At 30.6% G+C, this 13,289-nt stretch overlaps 4 protein-coding genes across 4 annotated transcripts, besides 1 other annotated feature; 1 reads left to right on the top strand and 3 right to left on the bottom strand.

Annotated features, from left to right (window-relative positions):
- Positions 1-2,577: 2,577 nt before the first annotated feature.
- TVAGG3_0233390 (DNA/RNA polymerases family) lies at positions 2,578-4,143 on the bottom strand (the record flags this gene model as incomplete). Its single annotated transcript, XM_051227421.1, has 1 exon — positions 2,578-4,143. The coding sequence occupies one exon, from the start codon at positions 4,141-4,143 to the stop codon at positions 2,578-2,580; it is 1,566 nt and encodes a 521-aa protein (XP_051112407.1).
- Positions 4,144-5,184: 1,041 nt separating this feature from the next.
- On the top strand, positions 5,185-5,349 carry TVAGG3_0233380 (uncharacterized protein; the record flags this gene model as incomplete). Its single annotated transcript, XM_001300565.2, has 1 exon — positions 5,185-5,349. A coding segment is annotated over one exon (165 nt), but the record flags the coding sequence as incomplete, so codon positions are not given.
- A 1,415-nt stretch (positions 5,350-6,764) lies between these two features.
- Positions 6,765-7,231: a mobile genetic element.
- An 892-nt stretch (positions 7,232-8,123) lies between these two features.
- TVAGG3_0233360 (glycine-rich protein family) lies at positions 8,124-9,487 on the bottom strand (the record flags this gene model as incomplete). Its single annotated transcript, XM_001300566.2, has 1 exon — positions 8,124-8,960. One exon carries the CDS (start codon positions 8,958-8,960, stop codon positions 8,124-8,126), a length of 837 nt encoding a protein of 278 aa, XP_001300567.1.
- Positions 9,488-9,976: 489 nt separating this feature from the next.
- Positions 9,977-12,846, bottom strand: TVAGG3_0233350 (axonemal dynein light chain family; the record flags this gene model as incomplete). Its single annotated transcript, XM_001300567.1, has 1 exon — positions 9,977-12,712. One exon carries the CDS (start codon positions 12,710-12,712, stop codon positions 9,977-9,979), a length of 2,736 nt encoding a protein of 911 aa, XP_001300568.1.
- Between the last annotated feature and the right edge of the window lie 443 nt (positions 12,847-13,289).

Genomic DNA, 13,289 nt, shown 5'->3' with positions numbered 1-13,289 from the left:
TGGGTCATTTACACTCATTACGATGAAATCATGACAAAGCATATACGTTCATGTTTGACAAAACATTTATGTTCATGTTTGACATAGAGTTTACGATGAAGAAATCATGACAAAACATATACGATAAAATACCTTCCTCCTGTGTTGTTGTCAAAATGTCATGTTGTCTCATTTTTTTAAAGAAGTTAATTAACCTGGTGACCTGGTGACCTGGTGACACCTTCAGTTCTTCAAAAATAATTCATAAGTGCCTTCCTCATTAATCCTGCTGTGTTGTCAAAATGTCATGTTGTCTCATTTTTTTAAAGAAGTTAATTAACCTGGTGACCTGGTGACCTGGTGACACCTTCAGTTCTTCAAAAATAATTAATTATTGAATAACCTAAAAACCATGAGACTTTGTCTCCGGACTCTTTGAGTCACTTAACGATAAAATAACTGATAACAAATTTTTATTTTTATCATAAATGGATACCCCACAAGCTCAAAATTTACCACGAATCATAACAAGGGAGGAAATGATAAAAATGATGCGAGAACTTGCTAAAAATAACAAACCACTAAAACTGAGAAAATGTGGTTATGCAGTAATGATGGAAAGAGAGATGTTGTCGAAGAGGAATAAAAATTAAATTTGGATAGAGTTTAAAAATTCATCTTTATTAAATTCATCTCTTCCAATCAATTTATTTATTCTATTAAATTCTTTTATTTTTGCTTCACTCAGTTTAATGATTGAACGATAAGTTTCTAATTTTTCGATTATTTCTTTATCGTTTTCAATTACTTTAGTTTTATGGGCATCAACCCCATCACATTGTGGCTTCTTTTTGTAATAGCATATTTTTGATTTAATTCTGTTTAGTTTCTTTTTATATTCATCGTCTGGACTCTGAATCTTAATTAAATCAGGACTCTTGGCTGCTTTGTTGTCACTCATTTCTTACGAAATAAAAAAAAATTAAATATTATTTAAATATAAAGGAGTAATAAAATAAATCGGAATTTCTATTAATTTATTGTCAACTTCAACTAATGCATTGCCGTTAATATATCTAACAAATTCAGCTATTGTGTCAAATCTTCGTCTTCTTTTTGTCATTGATTTATCAGTTTTTCCATAATCGAGATGAATTAAAACTTTATCCCCTTGTTTAAAATTCATGAGCCCCGAATTAATTTGTTCACGTTTAACATCATTCAACCTTTCCATTTGCTGTCTAATATATTCCCATTCTTTTGAAATATCATTTTTCATTTCCACTGGTTTCATGTTTATAGTTCTATGCCATATATTATTGTAATAATATACTAACTGCTGTATGATGGAGTCATGATTTCCATCCCAGTATATCTGACCGTTAACCCCTAACGCATCTCTAAGAGTTCTCATTACCGCATCAACTATTTTTATGAAACGTATATGGAGAGGATGAAAAGAAAAAATTAATTTGTGGGAAATAATGAGTCATAGTTGCCTGAAATCCTTTATCACCATCACCCCTGATATTATCTACTCTTGATCTTAAGGAATAGCTCTTTTGTTTCCTGTTCTGTTTTCCCTTTCACCGGAATGCAATATAAATATCTAGTGTTAATGTTAATGGCAAATAAATAAGTAACGTTTCTTTGAATATTCCAGATGATCGATTTCGTATGAATATGGATATGGTGCAAATGAAGGGCGACTAAATTTTTCCTTTAACGGTTGAATTTTTGGGTCAGTTGGTTTATTTAATATCTTGAAATGCTTTTTAAAATCTTTTTGCTTCTTTAATGTTGAAATGGATATAAAGTGAATGATGAAGGATTAACTGAAGGAGGAGGCGGTACTGTCGTTTTGGTTGTTGCAAGTGGTTTAATTTTATCTGCTTTGATTTTGAATGATGAAGTTTTAGTTGTTGATTTTCCTTTCATTAATTCTGGTTTCTATTCATAAATATGCTGTATATAAAGGTTGATATACTTTCCCGCTTCGAGTTTTATGAATTCCAAAAGTTGATCTTCATTTAAAAGTCGGGCTGAATATGGTTTAACTAATGAATCATAAATTAAAGCTTGTGCTTCATTTATGGTCTGAAGGACCTGGGCGTTTTGTTCCTTTAGCTGTTGAACATTTGGTTTTTGTGGCTCAGGATTATATAAATTATATAATTCATCAATATCTTCTTCTGTTAATACTTTATTTTTGAAATCTTTCAACTGTTTAAGTTGTGATTTAGTTTTTCCCTTTGTATATTCATTATTTTTAATTTTGTCTTTAATTTCAGAAATTATTTTATTATGATATTTCAAAATTTCATTTTTATAATATGGATAATAATAATCCATATCATCACCCGTTATATTGTTATCATATTTTTGGAGATATGATTTTAATTCATAATAATTAAGAAAATTTTGATTAAGTACTAAATCATCAATTAAATTTTTTAAATCTACGCTATTCATTTATATAAAAATAAAATAAGTGTTTTAAGGGTGCCCGCCTCTTTGAATCATAGTATCAAAGCCATCATTAACGGTTCCTTTTGTCTCTTCTGTGGCATTTCATTAAAAATAAAATTTTAAATTGTATTAAATAAATGGCATACAACATCCATTTTCACAACATACAGCCTTAGTGTGTGCTCCTGTTAATGCAGTCTTACCAATTGTTAAGCGAGTCATTGACCCGTTTTTAAGTTGTAAATTAATATTCTGACCATCGAAAATAACTTTATCATTTATTATATCCAAATAATTTTTAGGTGTTAATTGCTTATTTTGTCGTAAACTAACACCTTTCATTTTTTGTGCAATCTTTTTAAAATCACCCCCATCAATTGAACCGTTGAATGAAGTATAACACTTAGGACATAAAGCAACCATGTTATCACCTTGTTTCTCAATTGCTAAACCCAATAATTTCTTCTCATGTGCTTTTTCTTCAGCTTTATTCTTTAATTTAGGTTTAAATTTCTCATCAAAACAGAAGAAATCAAAAGGTGCGAATTTGAAAATGTTTTTATCATAAAATTGTTTATCGGTAACAATTGCTTGAAATGCTTGAGTGTTAGGAAGATTTGGGTCGCCAGCGATTGCCCAATAAGATGAATCAGTATCACCTTCAATGAAATGAAAACGATTAACATTCATGCATTTATACATAAAATCATAAATGAAAACCAAATACCAGTATTTTGCGTTATCTAAAGTGAAGAATGCCTCTTGTAAACATGTATCACATCTATAAAATCTATCTTTGAGCATCACTTGATATGTATCTTCACCTATTTCTCTTATGTTTTTAAACTTATTTGACATACATGCAACGCGTGCCTTCTGTGCATTCATTATTTTAGTCTTTGCGTAATTTTGTGTATTCATTGCATCGTAACCATATGATCCATTAAGTGAAATCTTGCAAAATAAACTTTTTCCTTTATTTCCTTCTAATTCAGCCTTTTGTCTTTCGTTCATAAATTTGTTCGCAAATTCATTAAAACAAGTGTTTTTAGTAAATGTTAAAATTGATTGAATATCATCGATGATAAAATGAAATCTGTCGATTAGATACCAAAGATAATAAGAAGAAAATGGTTGATATTGGTTGTGTGTTGATGCTAACTGAGTTAATTTCCTCTGTTTCTGGTCAACTGGTAGATTGTTTGATTTCATGTAATTATACATAAAACTGCCAATTGTTTTTTCATCTGTGATAATATCTAAGTTTCTTATTATCGGTAAAAAGTTTATGTAATCATTAATGTATTTTTCATCAATGTGACCCTTTACTTCAGCCACGAATAAAGTATTTTTCTTCTTAATTATTCCCAGTGCTTTTGCTTTCTTTGTTGCTGTATCACAAATGATAACACCATTCAATCTTCCCGGCATATACATTTTATGGTCAGTATATTGAATGAAATCATGAGGATTAGATGAAAATGATGAAGGATATAATGAATTAAAATCAACACCAACGAAATGAGTCATGATGTTGGTGGTGTCCTCATTTGATACAGTTTTAGTTTCTGGATTATATGAAAGTTTATTAATGTGCGTGATTCCTTTAAGATTTACTCTATGTTGAACATTTGATAAACCACCAGTAATTCCATTACGGAGAATGTGATAAGCTTCAACTGAATCTAAAGTCATTGGTAAATTATTTTTTAATGCATAATTTCTTAAATTGATTCTTAAACGTTGAACATCTTCATCTTTATTTGATTTTACGACATTGCAATAACAACACATTAACTGACAATTTTCTTTGGTATGTGGTTTTTCATTATCGATTCTATCCAATGTTGGTTTATTTGCATATGTAAACGCTTTACCACACATTTTGCATTTAGATGAAAGGATTAAATCGTGATAGTATTGAAAATCATCCATTGAAACATTATTTTTAGTATCTCTTTCTGCTTTTTCATCTTGTTTCTTATATGATTCAATTTTATATTTCCAATACTTTTTCGTTAATTCAAAACTTGATTCTATCTCTTCCTCAGGATATTTTTCATTAGGATTAAAGTCTTTATATGCTAAAGCGTAACGAATCATTGAAGCATTCGATGATAAAGAAAGATTATGAAGCATATCAATTTATAAACAAATGTTTCTTCAATAATTTTATCGATTGGGTCAATCATAATTTCAACATCTTTATTGCAATAATGAATAAAATATTCTAATCTATTCTTAAAGTTTTTAGCATCATTGAGATATATTTGATAATCACTATCTGATATAGTTTCTTGAGTTAATGCTGAATAAAATGAATCTTGAGTGAATGGTTCCACTTTATATAATTCTTCTTCGTAATTTTCCCATGTGATGAATTGATAAGGGAAAAAGGATTTAACACGTGATTTATTGTTTCCGAAATCTTGAGTGAATTGGTCTAATGTCCCACCCGCTATATAATTTCTGATGTCAATAAATCTCAATTCATATGGAACGTTTGTTTTCTTTACAATGATTTGCTTAAATTGTGAAGATGAACCCAGCATTGATTTTATTTTCCATTTTGCAGTGTTTAAATCACGAAGAATTAAATTTAAATCAAACTTTCCCGAATTAAAACCTATGATATTCACTTTATTGAATTCCTCATCTAGAAGTTCTTTAAATGCTTCCTTCTGTTTTTCATTTAATGTATGGACAAAGTCCCCGCCGTTTGCGGACTTCATTAATTCTTCATATTGTTCAATATTTGATTTAGCAACTAATGAACAGGTTGAAAATAAAAACTCAATCCAATCAGAAATAAAAGAATCACTCGAAGTTAAGCAAAAATTCCTCGTATACGTTTTATCATTTAATTTAACCGTTGATGATACCATGAATGGTTTTAAGTAAGCGTTCAAAGTTGCACACTCAGAAAGTTGTAATTCTTCTTTAGTCTCTAATGTTTCGAAGTCAAAAGTAATATAATATCTTGTCGGTTGATAATATTCCTGCAAATTATGAGCTAATAACCACTGATATATCTTCTGTTTCGTAATATGTGGTGCATATGGTTGCTGTGTCTTTTGCAACTGAACGTCTTGAATTAATCTTCCATTATTTTCTTTACATTTCTCACAATGCTTTAAAAATCTTCTTTGGTTTTTCCTTTCTGGATCATCACGGATAGAATAAACTTCTTCTTTACAATATGGACAAACTCTATAGCCGGTGAGTGCTTCAACGTCTGTTATTCTGTCAGCGTGAAGTTTTCCACATGGACTCTGTGTTAATAAAATATTTACTGTTTCAAATTCTGGATCTATCATTATTGATTCCACTAATGGAAAGTCTACCTTATTTATGTCCACGTCTTCTGGTTGAAGATCACAATAATAGAAATCAATATTAACATTTAACATTCTCGCTAATCTCTCACTTTCTGATGAAATGTCAAACCCTTCATATGCATCTATTGCTTCATTTAAATAGCTTCTACGAGTTTTAGGATTAACACCATCAGGAATGTTATAGAAGCGTTTAAATAACCTTCTACCTTCTGCTCTAATTTGATTATCATTCATTTTAGCTGTTCCGTTTTTGTTCATTTATGTAAGAATAAAAATAAATAAAAATAAAGTTTATTTTTTAAAACCCATAAAATGAATTAAGAACACATAAATTTTTATCATCTGCGACGTGACGAATACATTTTAATTTACTCAAGAATGTGTACCCTGATACATTAAATCTAATTCCTGTCTTATTTAATTTCACAACTTTGAAAAGGAATGTATGAATAGCTATAAAATGATGAGAAGATGTTTTATGGGTTGCTTCCATTTTTTCTGAAATAAATGAATAAATATAATGCTTATACGTTTTCATATCTTTTATGTTCTTAATAACGAATGGTATAGACCTTTCCACTTCATCTTCCTTCGGTGCTGTTCTTTCATATGAAACATTATTAGTATCTTCAACAATGAAACCACAATCACACAAAATTTTATATGTTCCAATGGTTTCTTTTGATATTTTATCTAATAAATCAAAAACTTTATCAACACCTGTGCATTTATTTAAATAATAATTTGTGTAAATATCATGATCTTCTTTCTTAATCGTATTAGTTGCATATGTCACGTTTTTAAGAGCTTTTTTGAATTTCTCAGAATCGAGAGGGGGTGAAAGTAAGATACAAGGGTATTCTTCATTATCAATAAATTGTAACTTATGTTTACGAATAAATTTAGTACCTTCTTCTGAAAGTGTTTCATCTATTTCGCCATCTAATAAATTTTGTGTTGATTCTGAGACATAATTTTTATATCTTTCTTCATGAGATTTCTGAACTGCTGATTCTGAAGCTGGGATATTCATTAAACCCTCTACTTCATTTTCATTATATTTTTCAACTTCTCTTAATTCCTTAATTTTTTCATCTATTTCATCTCTTATTTTTTCCAGTTTTTCAATTTCATTGTATTCATCATCATCTTTAATCCGTTCTTCATAATATTCAGGGAAAACATCAGGTTCTTTAGGTTTTTCTTCTTTAGATGTGGGATATAAGAAATTTATAACATCATCTTTATTCATTTTTCCATCATAATCTAAATCATTTAATAACTCGGCAAATTTTTGACAATTTCTTAAATAATATTTACTAACTTCATAACACATCTCATCTAATATATCCTTTATTTCCTCGTTTGTGAATCCTAATTTTTTAACGTTGTTAGTTTTGACGCTCATTTCATACGAAATAAAAAATAAAAAAATAAACTTTAAAAAGAATTTGATGAGTTCAACATTGAACTTTAAGAAACTAATGAAAATGTTCAACAAAAAATAAACGTTGTTAAACCAATTACTGAAATAAAATTTTTTTCATCTGTTGAAGAATTTAATGACTATTATGCTAACAATAAAAAATTATTTGAAGAATTGACAACGTGCAAATTGAATAAAATGTTTAAAGTTGATGGATTCAAAATTTCAAAAATAAAAGGGGTGATTAGTTTGAAATCTATTCCTCAATCAAGAATCACCTCATTAATGAAAATAGATGATTTAACAAAAAGAATAGAAGAGATTGAAGAAAGAATGAATCAAATAATTGATTTCATAAATTCAAATAATCATTTATTTCTTAAAGTTCAATGTTGAACTCATCAAATTCTTTTTAAAGTTTATTTTTTATTTTTTATTTCATTATGGTAGTGAATCTTTCATTCATGAAAATAATTATTTTAAAATTAATGTTAATTTTTTAATGATTTATAAATAAATATATTTTAATGCATCGTCTATATATATATGTAACAAAAAAAGTCACACAACCCATCCTATCCTACTACTTGAAATCCAGAATTACCAAGAACTCTTAAATATGAGAGATTCAAGGATTGATGAATTCAAAAACATCATGAACAGTCCAGAGCAAACTGGTGCTACTCGTATTAATGAGCTTGTCCAAGAAAATACTCATTTAAAGATAAATATCAACAATTTGAGCGATCAAAAGAAGTAATCCGATGAATTAAGAGGCTTGGAATTCAAGTGGCGAGGAATGGTAATTTTTGAGCGCTAAAATTACAAATACCCTCAATAATTCAAAACCAGTCTACTTAGTTTTTGTGGTGGCCTTATAAATAAATGATTTCGCTTTATCTTGATTTTTATTAAACAAATAAAACAAGACAATTCATGGTAAAAACAAAATATTGAAAAGCATAGATGATGAAGTTGTTGTTGACAATATTGGAAGGTTTGCAAACTACTCCATTTCTTTCGAGAGTGAATGGATCTGATGGTTGGATTCGGATGTAGCCATTTCCGGAGTGGCCGGTGACAATCTGGTTTTGTGGTGATTTGAAAGCTTTGTCACCACCAAGCAAAACGATATTATACAGGTCAGGAGAAGCATAGCTGCTTCCGCCACCACCACCTGCTACATCTGCACCACCACCACCGCCGAAATAACCACTTCCACCACCCCCTGCCGATCCCTCTGCACTGCATTCAGCATCACCTCCTTTCAAATATTTTCCTATCGTCGCATTTATTGCATTATAGCCATATGTACCTACATAAATTCCGCCATCCCCTGGACGAGATGATGTTGCTCCTTTACCTCGAACCTTTTTGGCATCTTCTGGTTCCATATGTGTTGCATCACCAAGTGCGTCTCCTGCATATGGACCTCCAACTCCGCCAAAGAACTCACTTGAATAGTAGCCTGAACCACCTCCTGCACCAGATATCAAGAGAATATGCTTGCCATATGGATCAGTAGATATAAATGTAGCAGATCCGCCTGTGCAGGATGGAATATTTTTACAGGCTTTATTTTTGCCACCTTCAAATTGCTCAGTGGTAAAATTTTCGTTTCCGCACTTTCCTTTTGCTCCAACATAAGCATAAAGCGTAGTTTGTGCATCAACTTTCAAAATTGCTTCTGAGTATGCACCAAGACCAGCTGAGGGGTTGAAGGAACCACCTTGGGCACCCCATATCATGAAAAGCCATGTTCCTTTTGGAAGTATTACCTGTGTAATTTTGTTTACAGTTGTAAAATTTATTGAAGACAATAAATATTAGCGTTGAAGGTTCATAATATTAATTAATCTGATTTTAAATTGAAGCACACGCAGTTTAAATTTAATGATATGATGCTACTTTGAACATACTTATATATTGTTGCATAAAAATTGCCGATTTTGAATTGAATTTAGTGATTACATTTGTAATTTGATTAATATAAACGAAATAAAGTTAGTTAACTGTAATATGCAAGGAGTATATGGTACTTTGAAACTATTTCATCAAAAAATGAGTTCCATTCTGTGATACTAAAGTACTTTTCGGCATAAAAAAGAAATTCTGAGTCTATTGAAAAATTGAATAATTTTTATACATAATTGTAAGTAATATTTAGTTGATTTGAAATTTTGAATTTTACTTTTTTTTCCGGTAGTATTCTTCTTTTTTATGCCGAATAACCTTAATTTTGCCTGGGTGAATTTAAAGGTAGACCAGCAAAATTTTTACCAATAATTTTTGATTTTGGCTATGGATACTTACTATATGGGGGATGGATATTTAATGTGCGAAGTATCGCATGAAAGTTATCGGGCCGATTTTGAGATATTATTATTAAAAATTATATTCAATATCTTGCTCACTAAATAAGTACCATAAGATTTTTTTAAAAAAATTGCGAAATAACGTATTTTTGCTGGTCTACCTTTGAAAAATTTGACTCCATGATATAAGAATCAGTATTATTCAGAGATTTCTAGATTTCTGTAAAGATGCAATTCTACAAGACAATAGCAGGGCTTTTGCAAAGCAATATTACAATAATTTGCATTTCCTCGTAGATATTTCTGAAAATTAATACATGAATTGAATGTTTGAGAACATAGAATTTCCTTTTAATGTCATATTAGATATTGTGATAGTAACTGATTTGAAAATATTACTAATAATAATTTATTAATACAAACAAAAATAGAATACAATACAATAAAATCTAAGTTCTATTAGCAAAATCGCAGTCAAGCCAATATTCCTTGACATCGCATTCCAGAGATACAAGAGATGATTCGCATGTTGATGAATCAAATAATTCACCTTTGTTGAACAAGATTTCCAAAGTGAAAACTAAATGGAAGTAGTTGAAACAAGCTTCTTGAGCATTCTTAATTGATAAGTTGTGAGTCATCATCATTAAATATCTTTGAGCATCAGAAACAGTTGTTCTCAGCTTCAAATCATCAGGATTTTCTTTACTTATTGCTTCAAATCTATTTACGCATAAATTAATCAATTCATGTTTTTCTTCCCATTCTTTCTTTATTGCTTCAAGTAATTCATCATTTGCAGACTCCATTTCAATATCTTCATCATGTAAAAAGTTATAAGAACCATTAAGAAATTCAGTTGCGAAATCTTCTTTTGTAACTTCTCTTCTTTTAATTGATTTCGTAACTGTTGCTCTGAAGAAGTTATTTGTGTCTTCGTGAGAAGCCTTAGGAATCAAATCCTTCATCAAATAAAGGAATTCCGCGTGAGAAATTCTTGGCAAAATTCTTGTTTCGCAGAGTAATTCGTACATTCTATCAATTTTATCTCTTTGATATTCTTCGACCATTACAGTCAAAATATCAGACATTGAGACATATCTTTTCATTGCTTCCAAGTGTATTGCAGGTCTTGCAACAGCCAATGTCATTAGCCTTGGATACAATCGATCATTGTATCTGTATTTCCACCATTTACGGAGTGCTGGTTCCAATTGATCTTGTGACAAATAAAATTCTGTTGTTTCTTCAGCACCTGTTTCGTTTTTGATGGAAACAACTGCACCTATCTTCATTATAAAGTCTCTACAAATCAACATGAAACATAATTGTTCAACATCAATTTCTCCATTCAATGCGTCATTGAACAATTTTATTTCTTGATTAGAATTTGCGAATTTTGTTGATGTATTGTGGATATCCCAACAATACTGGTACGCAATAAAATCAAGTTTATTGTGTTGTTGAGCAAACTCTATAATGAACTCATCCAAGTTTTTCAATGGCTGGTGTTTGTCCAAACAAATCATGTCTTTCTGGAATTTCTCGTCATAAATAATTCTGAGATTTTTAATGATCCATGACATGTCTTGTGGATCTCTTTGGGAATAATCAGCAGGAATAAGCTTGGTAAACTTTGAATTAATAACAACACGTGTTGATGGCCTTGTTTGTGGCTTTGAACCACTGGTTGTCGGTGCTTTTGGCAAAGTTTGGATTGAAATTGAAATTTTCGGATTTTTCTTCACAGCGTTTGAAATTGCTTGTGAAACAATTCGACTTGAAAACACTTTGAGTATGTTCTCGTTTGGCTTGTCTAACAGGAATTCTCCTTTTTCACCTGTTTCTATATCGTCTTTTGACATTTGGAATAAATTTGCGTTTCTATAAATGTAATCTTTCAACATCGTCAAATCTTCAAATGTATTTATAGTAATTCCACCTTCTACAAGGCCGGCAGTTGTAATGGCTTTGAAATCGTTATCTTCTAATAAAACTTCATTTTGTGCTGAACTTTGCGCTGTCACTTTTTTGGAACTTTTATTTGATTTTGGTAAAGCTTCTGCTTGTGTTGCAACATCGATATGTTTAATTAGATTTCTTTGTATCCCTAATGCTTTCTCCATTTCAACAACTTCTGCTGCCATTGTCCTGATTCTTGTTCTTTTTTTGTTAATTATATCTGATTCTTCTGAAAGTCGTTCTTTTAACTCGTTTTGGGTTGTTAAAAGCTCTTTAAGCTTCTCAGCAACAGTAACAGTATCTGATGTGCACTTGGCAGAGGTCTCATCGAGAGTTCTGAGCTCTTGATTTAATTTAATTAGTTCTTGATTCTTTTCTGAGATCTTTGAATCAATTTTTATACCGGCAGCTTTAAGATTATCAACTTCTTTACCTGTAACTGTTAACGATTGGTTCAATCCGTCGAGATGTTTCACTAATAACTGATAATCCGTTTTTAAGTCGCCCAATATGCCAGTTAGTTCTTCTCGTTTGGTCTTCATTGGACTGATTTTGTCCTTTAAGTATTGTGAAACAGATTTGTTTTCTTCAATTTTATCTTTAACTTTTTGTAGCTCTGAATCAAAGCGAGACATAAGCTGAGGTACGTATTTTGAAACCGATGAAAAGAAAAGTCTGCATTTATCTAGTACTCTTCCTTCTGCTGAGCATTCAATGAAATATTGACGAATAACTTCTAAAAAAATTGTTTCATAAATCTGATGCTGGTGTACTGGATCATCAGATTTATCGTTTTCAAGCAATTTTTGAAGCAATTCTGTAAGTTGAGCAAAATTCGAAGATGCAGGTGGAGCTGTCGTCGGCATTACAGTTCTATAAAAGACATTTGGTGTATTATCGACTAATTCGATATCTGGTGAAGTAGTTTCTGTATTTGATTGCAATTCATCTATTATACTTTTATCTAACGAAATTTCCGAACTTTGTGTTTTAACTAATGGAGGCATAGCTGGCTTTGTAGCGAAATTAGATGATTTCGAACGGGTTTTCTCATGACTTGTTGTTGCAAACGTTTGATTTAGATGAGAATTAATTCTCATGCCGACTCTTGATGGAATCGCACGAGAACCGATAGCGGTTGATGGTGGATTAACTTCCTCTGCAGTCCTTTGAAGTTTTACAGATTGCCTGAAAACGCTACCAAGGAGAGGAAAATGCCGCATTTTTCTGAGAGAAGAAGAAAAAAACGTGTTAAAATTTTAGAAAATAATTATTCAATTGGGATACAAAATATGGATTAACCGTATACATTACATTTAGTGTTAAGTTTTTTCCAGAAATTTCACCAGATTTCAAGATCGAATTTTATGAATTTATGAAAAACATCAAAAACAATAGAATATAATTTCATTTCTTGCAGGTTTATTTGATTTCATGCGTTGCCAGTATCAATATTCATTGATATAGAGTTTTTTTATATTCCATCATAAGTGTGATCCAGAAGAGAACAGCTCAGTATATGTTGCCCACATCTGCAATCATTACTTACATAGAACACAAGATTTTTCGTTTTGGGCATAGAACAAATAATACAATTCAAATATTGCCCAAAACAGTTTTACAAATGCCAATGCTTACGAGCAATTTTCATCTTATTCAAGTTTAAGAAAAAAAGTTCCATAGGGCCAGTAAATGATAAATAATGCAATTTTAGTGACATGAAGCCAAGTGAAGCCTTCAAATACCATAGTCAAGCTTCCAAAATGATTTGGGAGGTCAACTCCAATAATATTTATAGAC

This window comes from Trichomonas vaginalis, chromosome IV, assembly GCF_026262505.1.
Source record: "Trichomonas vaginalis G3 chromosome IV, whole genome shotgun sequence".
In the NCBI taxonomy this organism is placed as follows: domain Eukaryota; phylum Parabasalia; order Trichomonadida; family Trichomonadidae; genus Trichomonas; species Trichomonas vaginalis.
Note: the sequence above shows the minus strand (reverse complement) of the source record. Positions and strands in the feature narration are given on the sequence as shown.